This window comes from Idiotropiscis lumnitzeri, chromosome 14 (genome assembly GCF_059441095.1).
Source record: "Idiotropiscis lumnitzeri isolate Australia: NSW breed Sydney's pygmy pipehorse chromosome 14, RoL_Ilum_1.0, whole genome shotgun sequence".
Lineage (NCBI taxonomy): Eukaryota > Metazoa > Chordata > Actinopteri > Syngnathiformes > Syngnathidae > Idiotropiscis > Idiotropiscis lumnitzeri.
The window spans coordinates 12,538,921-12,552,241 of record NC_142404.1 but is presented as its reverse complement, the minus strand read 5'-3'; the positions used below and the strand labels follow the sequence as shown (position 1 = coordinate 12,552,241).

The window sequence follows — 13,321 nt, the reverse complement described above, 5'->3', positions numbered from 1 at the left end:
CCACTGACGGGCAGAGAAGAGCTAGTTAAGCTCGTTAGAATAACGCACTAACCGCTGTGCTCAAAGTCCTTCGCTTCATAACCATATTACACGGTACACCAAGTGAGCTGTTACAACAAGTTGGCACCCGTTATACAGAACAATATTTTCATATTCGAGGTGGTGCGCTGACCTTTCTCAAAGTATCGGCCCCCTGCGCATTAATGTGTTATTGATCCCGCCATCAACGGGCAACCTAATACATTTACGTCGTTCGAGAGGAGGCTGGTTTTGAATTGTAAATAAAAAAAAAATAAAATAAAAAATAAATAAATAAAAATATGGCTCTTTTAAACTTGCATATGTCTGTGATTCTAGAATTTTTTTCTCACAAGATAACAAGGCTTAAAGGCAGCAAATCAAGATTGAAATCTGGATTAGTCAGCCAGGTATCCTGGGGTCACCCCTATCGTACACGGAAATCTCCGTCGTCAACGCTCTTAAAAGGCATATGGCACACATGTAAGTACTCACTCTCTGATCCCAGTGTCAGATCCAGCCTGGTTTCATGTGGGCTATGACCGGCAGCCCTGCTCCCGGCGGTGTGCAAGGACCAGCTGACACCTGATTGGGGATCCGCAGACCAGCCGCACAGGCTCTGTTCAAAGTCACACACGGCCCACAGCGATGGAGTGGTGGCTACGACACACACAAAAAACACATTTATGCGGTCGACTTTGATTTTCACAAAAAAGGAAAATCATCTTTCACGTCATGTTACGCCAATTTCCCTCTTTTCTTTCTCTGCGTCCTCACATCTGGCTTGGCTAAATCGTGTGGTAGCTGGCAGGGAACCATATTTGGTAACTTAAACTCATGTTCCAAATTGACATTGCATGTCTAACCATCTGACCGTAACAAAGACACCCGTAAAAATCTTGAAATAATACCAAACGTATTTAAATATAAAAAGTCACTACTGGTGAATCCCAGCAGGTACAGTATATGTGCCCTGAATATACGATGAGTTCCCTGCAAAGGGTTTAGGGAGACATCCCGCTTTCATAGATATTCAGCGCTCATGAGAGTATATCATCACGTTTCAATGAAATAGGACAAGCATGAATATTTCACTAAAACAGCGAGAGAAAAAGGACAATGAAGGAAATGGAATAAAATGTATTACAGTTTATGAAATAAAATGTATGCGCTTTTAAATGCAATAAAATAGCATTATCCAGAAAGACGACTTGCCCGAGAGAACCCGCACTCTGTCATATTCATCTGAAGCCTGTGTGTGTGCGTGTGTGTGTGAGAGAGGATGTGAGGTCTGGTGCGTGTGAGATCCTATTTTCACTCCCACAGAGCTTCATCAGGGACTTTTGATTCCAGCAGACTTCAAAGCGCAGCAACCCAGTGGTGCACAATGACATCAGCAGATTGACCTTAAGTGCAACGCCGTATGGGCTGGTTGCATGAATGTCGAGTGTGCGTGTGCGCGCGTGTGCGTGCTTACCAGGTCTCATTGCTGCAGTGGACTGTTCCACCCTGGGCAGGGTGGGGGTCGCTGTGTCAGGCACGGTGGTTCTCTCTGCAAACAAGAACAACGTGTAAAATTGTAAATAGTAGTCATCACACAATTGCATTACGTAACACGAAATAATATTTACCGTCGAGCACCAGTTTATTTGATGTAATGATGTTTAATCTAAAGTGCATCTCAGTACATTCTGTACTTGCCCCGCACACACATATATATACACATATATATGATAGATGGCGCACTCACGGCGACCTTGGTGTCAGCGGGTGTAGGATAAATCAAAGAGTGGTGCAAACAGCAACGCATCAGCTGTGGGTTTTGTCAGTAAACTGGCCGTGATAACCACTTTTCCATCGTTGCTTCTCTAAACACCCACCCAATGTTTAACCTGCTCCCCCTTTCACAGTCGCATACACACTGCTAGAAGTGGCCACATATGTTTATCTGCTCCCTTTCACCAAGTTAGTTTCAGGAAAGTACTGGCTCTTATCGACTGTCTTTCACTCCCCGTTTTTTTTTTTTTTAAAGCCTAACAGCTCCTCAAAAGGTATATATATATTTTTTTTGCACAGAAAGTGAAGCGTAAACGACTTTGTTCTCGCTTTCCTGAGGAATGCTGAATGTCGTCTGTATGTCTCATTTATAAGTTCTTTCAGCCACAGCGTCTCACTTGCTGGCGGCACCCGGAACACACCAAGCCATATGTCACGGACGCTTGTGCATTTACTGTTTGGACGGAGAGTTTTTAAAACTCACTTGATGATTTGTGAAAATAATGTTAGAATTTTTGATACGTAGCCAACAAAAGTGGTTGGGGAATGACCATTCCTCCTTTGTGTGGATTGTTGGAGTTGTTGACGCAGTCGATTCAAGATTGTTACGCGTTAAGTGGTGCAATTAGCTTAATTGGTAAATACCTGATTGTGTCTAACAGATAATCCTGAGTGACGATCCTGTGGTGTGGGTGTATTGGGTGGTGTGTTTGTGAACCGTGTTCAATATTGACAATCGAAAATCCGCACGAGTGTTTTTCACCACATTTCCTTCTATGTATTCTCCGACAGTTTGGACGCTCCATGGCGTCATACTGTCTCTCGCAGGTCACTCTTTGTAGCCCCACAGATATCTGATAGATATCGTCGGGGTTGAATGACTTTAGATTTTGTTGTCGTCGAGGCTAAATTGACGTCATTTAATCGATGATGTCATTCTTTTTTTTTTTTTTTCAGTAGTCAACTCGCTGTGTGTTTTGCCTCCAAACTCATTCACTTTTCGGGCTGTTCTCGGTTGCTGCTCGCACCTACTACTCATTCGACCGATCATATGAAGGTTTCTGGAAGATCTTTGAAGTCCCATGCTTGATTATTGGACTCGTTACCTTGTGTTTTTTGTCGATTATAACCACAGTGGAAGGATTTGCAGTTAAAAAAAACATTTCGACTACAGTCCTTAACACACACATGCACAGCGTGCAGGAACAAGTAAATTGTCACTATAGATATTAACACAGGATAACTAGCTCCCGGCAGATGACATTAAGAGCTTTTAATTTGGTGCCCTTTACCTCTGTAATTACCCCCCCCCCCTTGAGGAGGGGAAAGAGGAAGTGAGCATGGGGAAGGGCAGACAGACATGAAGACATGAAAGACATAACCTATTCAAGTGTCTCAGCGTCACCTTCCAAATTAATGGTCACACACAGCGTTTGTCAAACCTATTCTCAAGCTCCATTTCATCTGCTTGATTTTTTTGTTCCTATCAATTTGATTCTCACAATCAGGTTGCACACCAATGCATGATCCAATCAACTGAATTATTAAAATGTGTTGAATTGTTTAGGTTGTTGGTTATGTTTCTTTTCTACCATAGAGAAGAAGTCGTGCAACTTAAAGTGAGAAACAGGTGTTGGGTCCTCACAAACACACATATACACGCATACACGCATACACACACACACACACACACACCCTCAGCCTCAGGCCTCATTCTAAAGCTGCTGACTAAGCAGCCTAAGGCGGAAACAGAGAGACGAGAACTGTTCAATTATGGAAAGAGCTCGGAGTATAAATCTACCTCTGTCTGCTTAAATAATGACTACCCATTCGATGTGTGTGTGCGTGAGTGTGTGTGTCTGACAAAGAGCGAATACTGCGAATACTTTAATTGTTTGTGACAAAGATTCAATGACATTTTTGTTTATGGTCTAAGTCAGTATTCCTTTTGGCAACATTATTACGTGGTAATTTAAGGCAACTTTAAGAACCAAAACAGCTAAATATATTGATTTTTTTAGACTAGTCATGATGATGAATTGTGCTAAAAGATTAGTTAAAAACAGGAATTAAATGAAGGAATTAAAAAAAAGGAATTACAATTTTTGTGGATAATGCTGAATTAAAATATGGTTAGCAGTCTATCTAGACCGTTTAATAGATGAGTACAAGTGTATTAATGGACAGATAATACTGAGAAATCCAACAGTGTGTAAAAAAAAATGGGAGACCAATGACACTGAATTGCTCACTGGCCCATTGTGTAGCACAAAGTGTACGCTTGTAATTGTCAACTTGAAGTGTCTTGCTCACAATCAAGATAATAAGACGCTTCTGGCAGTGAATGGCTAACAATCACAGAGAACCGCAGGAAATGAGTTGAAGTGTTGCAGAAACCATTACACTAAGTATGCTATTGACCCAGGGTGGCTTTGACGTCGCCTGTCAATCACATTTTAACAAGGACATGTCTTCAAGTACTGTATATAACTTCCTAGACTAGACATGACTTCATATGATAGATTTGTTTCATCAGTGACATTTATTAGTCATTGACATAGTTGCACATTTCTTTTACAGTATTTAACTTTGATGTGAAAGAAAATGTAACCAACAACAAGTTTAGTCAATGAATGTCCACATTTTGCCTTCAAAAATGTGATACGATTCAAGGATGCAACGATTTCAAACGGTAGCAATTGAATTCTGTTGGTCAAATTTTCCCATTCTAAACGTTTAATCGCTAATGGATACCATCTTTCTGACGACATAAACTACATATTGTTGGAACAAAGTTTAAAGGATAAGTTCTAAACACGTGAACGACAGATGGTCCCGTACAGTAGCATGAAGACGAGAGGGCTAAAAAGTCCTTCCGAGTAATGAGGTCGGGAGTGAAGGGAAGGTGTGGAGGTTGCGGTTTGTGTGTGTGTGTCTGCGTGTGGTGGGGGGATGTTACAGGAGCCTTGGCAGAGATGCGAGTGATTACGGCCTTGTGATGAAGAGGGAATGCAAAGGGAGGGCCGTGAGATGGAGCGGGCAAAGCCACACACATTCACTCGACTCGACCTCCTACGCTGACATTAGTTTCCATTCCTTGTCATGTGTTTATACCTGTTGCTATACAGCAGCTCGCATCTTGGAGTTAATGGAATCTGCTGAAGGCTGATGATTACGCAACACTATCTACATATAGCGCGCTTACAGAGAGTTTCCTTACATTCATGGTGGATAACACAAGTTGTATTCCATTTCTCACTGTACATAACACTTCACAGAATACTTTAGACAAGGGGTGGGCAAACTTTTTGAGTGGCGGGCCACAATGGGTTCTAAAATTTGACACGTCTGTGACACACCTCAGTATTTAGAAAATAAAACATGAACAAGGTTTATCCATTCATTTTTTTTCAAGTTCGGCGGGCCGGATTAAAACGTTTAACGGGCCGCATGTGGCCCCCGGGCCGTAGTTTGCCCACCCCTGCTTTAGACTGGTGTGATACATGTATGTAATTACTGTTACTTGCTATTATTAGAAAACTAATGTTCTTAAAGTCACGTATGTTGAATCGGAAACAAAGAAACAAGGAGCAGTGAGGTAGGACCGGCAGAGAGAGACACTTGGAAGTGAGTGTGTTCAAAGCTGAGGCTATATTCCAGCAATCACATGAATATATCTGGAACCGAGCCATGTCTCACATGTAAAAGCTATCAGCGATGGTGGACACACACACACACACACACACTCACACACATACAGAGCTAATTTCTGAATTGAACTGGAAACCTGGAATGACAAAATGCGGTATCTGTCACAAATGAGGAGCATGTGTGTGTGTGTGCGCATGCAAACTTAAACGGTCTGACTCACCAAAGCCACTAAGACGTCATACACGATCATAATACTCATTAAATACTTATTGACGTTATTTACCCTTTATTTTGACTACACATGTGGAAATCTGACCACTGATCCATGAACAAGACGTAAGATGCTCAAAGCTAACAGTAGGAGGCCTCTAACTAGTTGTCCTTAGGTAACATGCCCACCCTCAAAAAAAACAAAAATATATAAATATATATATACAGTATCTAATATGATTTGTGCGCGTTGGCATTGTCATCGTGTATGACAAGTGACGAGCGAGACTCAAACCATCATTTGTGTTGCAGTTATATCCCTCAAGCGGCCTCGCCATCACATCGCTGCTTTCAGCTAAAACGAGAGCGTGAGCATTTAGACGAGAATAAAACCTGTTTATTCAAACAGGTGGCATGCGTATGTACACATTCGCCTGTCAGCCTGCCAAAAATAAGGTGGCGAGTAAAAGTGATGCAGATGTTCTGCTTGCTGGAGCATTTCAATAATGACCGAATCTGGTGGCTTCCAATAGTCTAAACTACATATTGCCTCAATCGCGAGCGTGAATGATGAAAATGAGCCCGGTGAAAATAATATTGTGGCTTTGGTCTTGTTTTCTTCAAATGAGTGTTTGGTGAAATAATGAGAGCACAGCCACTAAGAACCAAGTACGCATACCCTCGTATTTCTTGATTGCAATTGGCTGGCAGGATTGTTTTATAGCAGTTAATTGTTTTGCCACCCTGAGGCCATGAGGTGAGGGCACCTGGTTGTAAAATATGAAAACAACAAAGGTGAAAGAATGGAATAGCATTTGCTTTCTGGACTTTTTCCAGGATATTTGAGATGCAATGCGAGACGCAAAAATTACAGCAGCTGCTTTTTTAGAGACGGACAAAAACTATAGAAGTGATTCGTTCTTTTGCCTCATTGGGAGAGGTTTCCGTCTATTATTCACATGGTTCTCTTGACATTTGTCCTAAACATGGATCTACGTTCATTTGTCAAATTAATTCAAGTACGTCGAGTTCGTAGTAGTGCTTACACATAATTTAGAACGTAAAAAACAGCCTAAAGATGGCACTGATCCTTGCGGCGGGAGCGGTCGGCTGCAGTAAATAATCCACTTGTATTCTATATAATTGGAACTTTGAAAGATCAAGCGTATACCACAAACAACCAGCAATTACAAGAGTGGTTTTGAGCATGTTCTACTTGGGTTTTCTTGTTGTACTGCATCTACTTGTTTAACACACAAAGACTTTTGCGTTTATGGGAGAGTTCCCCTCCACTTGAATGTCTTTTTATTTGCCGTGGCGGCTGCATATGTAAACAGCTGTGCTCAGCGGACTGGAGCGGATACACGCTGTTGAATATTTTATCTGTAGCATAGACATACACAATGAAAAACTATGCCAACCATATCAACAACGTCATGGGAACATGATTGTTTTATTGTTAGCACTTAAAAAAAAAAAAAAAGGATTGTTACTGCATGGCTGGCGAGGTCATGGGTTTCAGTTCCATTCTCTGAGCGTCGCCTAATGTACCGTCGCTTTAAGACGATGAAAACTGACAACGAAAAGTGAAAAGACAATTTGTTAAACGATCCCGTAACAGGAGCAATTTTTTTTTTTGCCGTGAAAAATGTGAGCGTTGCTGCTGTTATCATGTCTGAAGCCATGATCACATCCAGACGGCAAACATCTGGCAAGCAGACCCAGAACGGCTATTAAACAACTGCAATAGTCAAGAGATCAATTTGGATGGCGCTCTTGGTTGTAATGTCCGCAGAAAAAGATGTCAGGCTATAACTCGTCACAGCAAATGAAGTGAAACTGAGAGAAAATATAGAGCGAGTCCCCTGTTTGATTCCGCTCACCTGGAAAAATAAATCATCTACAAGATGTTGGAGTGGGCCTGTGGGGATTTTTTTTTTTGTTCATTCGTGCAGGAGCTCATTTATGACATCAATACCGATATCCATGTTGAACGAGAGGGCTGACTGACTCACAATGTCTGTTTTAGACAATCCGAAAAGTGTGTGATTGACGTTCCTCACTAAACTCATCCAACTTTGCATTTATGGACGTTGTTTTGAGCACTGGAACACCGTCATGCTAACAGAAAAGTGGTCCCACAAAATCGAAAGTAGACCATTGATGAAATATTAACTACTAAACGAATTTGGACGTTTTTAGCCGTCAATGGCAAAATGAGTTAAGATTCCATGATAACTAACATCAAATTCATGATCCGGATTTGTAGTGTTTGAAACGCCGCGTTCAGGCAGCCGGCCAGCCCTGACACATTTAGAATATACGGTTCCCTTAAGTTCTCCGCCTCTCCCTCGCGGTCACCTCCTCTCTGCCATCACTTAAAGGCAACTGGCCACTTCTCGTCCATTGGTTTCCTTCACCTGTCACATGTCACAATATGACTGCAGCACTAACGTCTACCGGCCCATCACGGCGAAAGGAGTGCGGCATTACAGCTGCATTTTTAACGCGGCCTTTGCAACATATTGCTTTTATCCATTACAAGAGCAAGGAAGTGTTTGTTTTTTTTTATTTATTTGTAGTACAGACCGAAGGGTTGAAAGGAGCTGAATTTGAAAATCCTGTCTTCAATTTGGTTCGTCGTCCAATGTGACGTCTTGTTCTGAACCAAAGACTTGTTCCGAAAAAGTAGAAGAAGGAACATGCATTGAAATCTCCCGACACACTTTTCTACATGCGATTACCAAAACAAACACACAATATAGGCATGCACACAGATGGCAAGGACTGGCGCAAGCCCCCCCCTGACCTAGACATGATAATCCGTGTCCAGACATGTTGCAAATGCCCATCGAGAACGATGATTAACCTAACGGCGCGCAGTTTCACCAGCGGAAAGTAAAAGCTTGTAAAAGATAAACACACACACACACACACACACACATAGAGCTCATATATCAGGACTGCAAACATAAACAAGAAAATAGCAACTGCACAAGTGTTAAAATAAAAACACTCAATGGTGACACATTGAGGTGATTTTAATCCAAATCTGAAATTATTTGCGAATGTGTCGAGATATGAATCATCTTAGCGTTTGTCATATACTCTTACCTGGCAGGTCACAACCGAGGACCTCCATCCTCATGCCAATTCCAGCAGGCGACCACCTCTCGGGAAAAACTCGGATGTACTGCGTTATTATCTCATCGAAGCGTCGCACTTCTGGCGTATCATAGTGGCTGTTGCCCTCGAAAATCTGGCAGAAAGGAAGAATAACAAGGACAGGTTGATGTTATGGCTTCGATTTGATGCAATTTGATCGTTTCCTTTTGGGGCATTTTTTTTTTCTAGGAGGTAAATGTGGATAAACACTTGTGCTGCTCAGCGGAGAGGACAGTCAACAAGAAAATCTGCCTGAGCCGATGACAGACGCTTGCTTGACTGTCAGCTGTTACAGTCCAGATCCTTCTGCTATTTGCTATCAAAAGAGCGTGTCTATAGATTCACAGCTATTTTGGAGAGTGCAGGTAAAACTGTCAAGAGAAATAAAACATAAAATATCGCAGACGTCCTCCTTAAGTCACATGGTCCCGCGGATAACTATTGATTCCCGGCACAGCACGACATGTGCCATAAAAATAACAACAAACAGACACAGGCCTTTGATTGTCAATCAAAGTGGTTCGACAGCGCCGCGTCACCCAGCATGCAATTCTGTGCAAAACGACAATATTAGCTTGATGAACGCAACGCTATCTTTTGTCCTCTCCGTATCCAAAAATGAGAAAAAAAAAAATGAAAAACACACGACGGATTTCCCAGGTTGCTCATTTAAAACGACAGGCAGATGAGAGAAAACAGCAGAAAAGCCAGACACTCAGTAGTACCATTACAGCTCTTAAAGACAGAGTCTCCTCAGTGAGGAGAGTTTAAAGCGTCCTTTCTCACAGCGCCTTCGACTGCCAGCAGTGTGGAGTGGTGATGCACGGCAGACAATTTTTAATTACACCCATGAGAGCGGAGTAGGGGATGAGTGAACGAGAGGATGAAAGACAGACCAAAAAAAAAAAAAAAAAAAACAGAATGAGAGAGAGAGTGCCCAAGACTCAATGTGGAGCACCGTGATTAAATTGAATTATTAAGGCGGTAATATATATAATTTCCCAAGAATTGCATGGCAGGATTTCAAAGTTCTCACAAATCACTTATTAGCTGTGAAGAAAAATCAGCTCCCTTAGGCAAACCCGGAGAGAAGAGCGCTCACGGACTTTGAGTAGGATTATTGTTGTGACAGAGCAATAATTCCAGTTTAAAGATGATCAGTCTACACGAGTGCAGATGTAGAAGACCAACATCATCAACCTTTACCTTTGCAAAGCCCGTCTTACTGTCCATGATGTACGTCCACTCCTTTCCAGTCATACTGTGAGCCAATTTGTACTTCCTGACAAAAGCTCGGTTCTCGGCGCTGGTGCTGCCCTCCAGCCCTCTCGCACCCTGCGTGATGATGCCGCGCACCATCTTGGGCACGCCCAGGTCCACCTGCAAGCACAAATATTGTTGCGATCGATTGTTTATTCACGTTCCACAGAGCAGAACGATGAAAAAATGCGCGAACACTTTCAGTTTTTCATTGGCCTACGGTAATAAATAGACTTTTCGACGATATTCGAATACGGTTCTGGTAACCGAACAACCAACCGATGGACAAATCATCCATCCATCCAGGCACTGGAATCACTATGGCTCATCTTTGTAATAAAGCGGTCAAACGGAAGAAGTCAAAGTACCTGCAACCATTCCTCTCCGGCGATGGGCTGTGTCGGGTTGGGAAACCATCCCGACCGACTGGCCACCAGTCTGGCTGCGCCCATGGAGCCGTGGATGTCCCTCATGGAGGAGGCCAAGATTTGCGAGTCCGCCAGCAGTCCAGACAACATGCCTTGCAGCTCTGAGCAGGGAGCGTCTGAATAGAGGAGGCAAAATCCACATGAAAGTTGGTCGTCATAAAAATAAAAAAAAATTAAAATGGGATTTTCCGCAACACCAAAGCACATTTTACTACATCTGTACGTGGGGGAAATGCAATTTTGCTCATTCGCCATTTAAATGAGTCTGCAATAAGACAGAAGACGCTTTCTGTGTTTGTTCTTATTTCTTTTTCTATTTCAAGACGACCAAGTCAGGGTTGTTTTGATCCTTATTGGCTTTGTTCTCCAATAATTACTAACACAATGTTCTGGATGCAGGCTGCATCGCATCCGATGTCAGATTGGATCAGGTCCAGCGCCGCCCAGCTTTGGAAAGGCGAGGAGGTATCGATGGAGCTGACAGATGGGTGCAGGCTTGATCTCGGAGGGGGAAAATTCTTGTGTGATTTCTCTTTTTAAACTAATGTTCCACTTTGCAGCTCCTCTGAACGGTTTTCCATCAAACCGTCAGAGCATTTTGCCTTCATGCGGCTACAAAGTCGACGCAAAACTTCCGCCGAGCGACAAGATTCTTTATGCGAACGCGAGTCCCAAATGGAAGAACAAAATAAAAAGTGTGGCGCTATCAAAGCGACGCGGTTTATTAGACTGAGAAATGTGCTTGAGCCAAACGAGAATCCCAAACTTACATTCATGAATAATAATTGCAGCAAAAAAAAGGGAGAGTGCTAAAAGAATTGAATTTTATTTTAAATGACAGCGATGATAATATGACATGAGATATGATGATGTGTGAAAGAGAGCATGAGAAGGAGGCGAGAAATTAGAGGGGCAGAAGGACAAGAAGCATAAAGGGGGACAGGGGGGGGCAAAAAGGTCAAATGAATTTCAAGGGAAGCAAATACAAAAAGAAAATTAGAAGCCAAAAGAAGGATGGGAGAGAAGGAATGAGTCGAAGGAAGGAAAGAAAGCGGGAGGATATTGACAGTGAAGGGTGACGATGATTGATGGTGACATTCTCTGGGTCTTGGTGGTGATGAATGTTTAATGCTGTGATGTTTGCAGCCGCACCTCAATGCAGTAAATAATGAATCAGCAATAAACAACAACAGCGGCCGACACAGTGGTTAAGCTCCCTCTACCGGCGATACAAACCAAAGGGGAACGTTCAATTACCATATTGTTTATTTTAACGGGTTATTTTTTGTATCGTTTCATTTGTTCGAGCAGCTGCAGCACACAAGTAGACCTAATGAGAACGTGATCTCTGGAGATGACAGAAATAGCGAGTGAATGCATAGTTAAAAAAAGACACATACAATGGATATAAATAATAAATAATAAGTATTCACACCCTAGTTCAAAGAGAATCTTTTTGTGATCTAAGAAAAATTAAACGAAGACAAATAATTTCACAACTTTATTCTCTTGTGATGTAACCTGTAACCTTTACTCAACTGATTTTTTCGGGGGGAAATCGTTTTGTGAAGGGAAGTAAAGATAACTGAATAGATGCGATTGCCTCTAATTATCCCCGATAAACTTCAGCTGTTCTAGTATGCTTTTTTTTTTTTTTTTGCTTTCTAGCAGAAGCCTGGAAGTTTTGTGGAAACACTAACTGTTATTTTGAACAGTTTTGTAAATAAAATAAAATAAAATAAAATAAAATAAAATAAAATAAAATAAAATAAAATAAAATAAAATAAAATAAAATAAAATTGGAAAAGCCTCCTAGAACATCTCAATTTTATTTGGGGTGATTCGAAGGCACTTGAAATAAAGGCACATTGGGGCTGACTGGATTCTAAATCCATTTGCATCCCAGATTAAAAAAAAAACAAAACAAAAAAAAAAACAGTATACACACTTGTGCAACCACATTGTTCCACTTTTTAATTTTCATACTGTGTAATTAACTTTTATCTATTTAAAGTATTGAGCTGATTCTGCTGGTTGAAATATAAATTTACAAATTTGTCTTACTTGAATTTTTGTTAATTAATTAAATAAAACCTGGTCCGCTGAACAGAGTTGGACTTTTTATTTCCACCGTACATGGAGATCTCACACTTAAGTTGAACTTTTACTATCAGGCCTGTTGCAGTTGCATACGCACACTGATTTCTCCTGCACGTGAAAACCTTCAGCCAGCAAGCAGAGTGATAAGGGCGCTATAAACAAATGACTGATAGATGCTGCAGGGTCGACATAAAATGAGATTAAAGACGGAGTGAAGGAGGGGTCGGTGGGGTGTGGTGGCTTGGGATGGGATGAACACTTGGATGAGGCTGTAACGGGCGAAGATTTAAGAGCAGAGATGTGCAGAGAAAATGAGAGAGGGCAAAGAAAAAATATGAGAGCAGGAGCGGAGGCTGAGAGTGGAGGCGAGAGATAGGACGGAGCCAAACGCATGAGCGGGGGAAAAAAAAAGTGAGCAGCGCCACGGAGACGGGATGGAAAGAAAGCGAGAAAAAAGGAGAGCGAGAGACATAAAAGTGTGATTTAAGTTAATGGCATGTCACTGCCTGACTGCTTTATGGGCGCCTTTATAGGCCTGCATAGGGCGTTATCGCATCCCCACGGGCACTGTGATAGGCTGTGTGCATGTTTGTCAATATGTCGGCATCTGGGGAAAGAAACAAAAGATACTACGTTGCTACTTGCGGGTGACATTGCTTAGCAGATTTGCTGTGCTCATTAAAACGATGTGGCAAAAGAAGTCAGCCTTCAAA

At 41.9% G+C, this 13,321-nt stretch overlaps 1 protein-coding gene across 1 annotated transcript in view; it reads right to left on the bottom strand.

The window, feature by feature from the left end:
• Nucleotides 1-13,321, bottom strand: part of LOC148323526 (neuropilin-2-like) — a 78,831-nt gene that overhangs the window by 17,946 nt on the left and 47,564 nt on the right. Inside the window, exons 9-13 of the mRNA XM_088314906.1 lie at nt 10,449-10,624; nt 10,027-10,200; nt 8,770-8,914; nt 1,496-1,570; nt 514-678 (exon numbers count right to left, since the gene is read on the bottom strand). Of these exons, the coding sequence (XP_088171032.1) occupies nt 514-678; nt 1,496-1,570; nt 8,770-8,914; nt 10,027-10,200; nt 10,449-10,624 (735 nt within the window). The remainder of the gene's footprint in view (nt 1-513; nt 679-1,495; nt 1,571-8,769; nt 8,915-10,026; nt 10,201-10,448; nt 10,625-13,321) is intronic.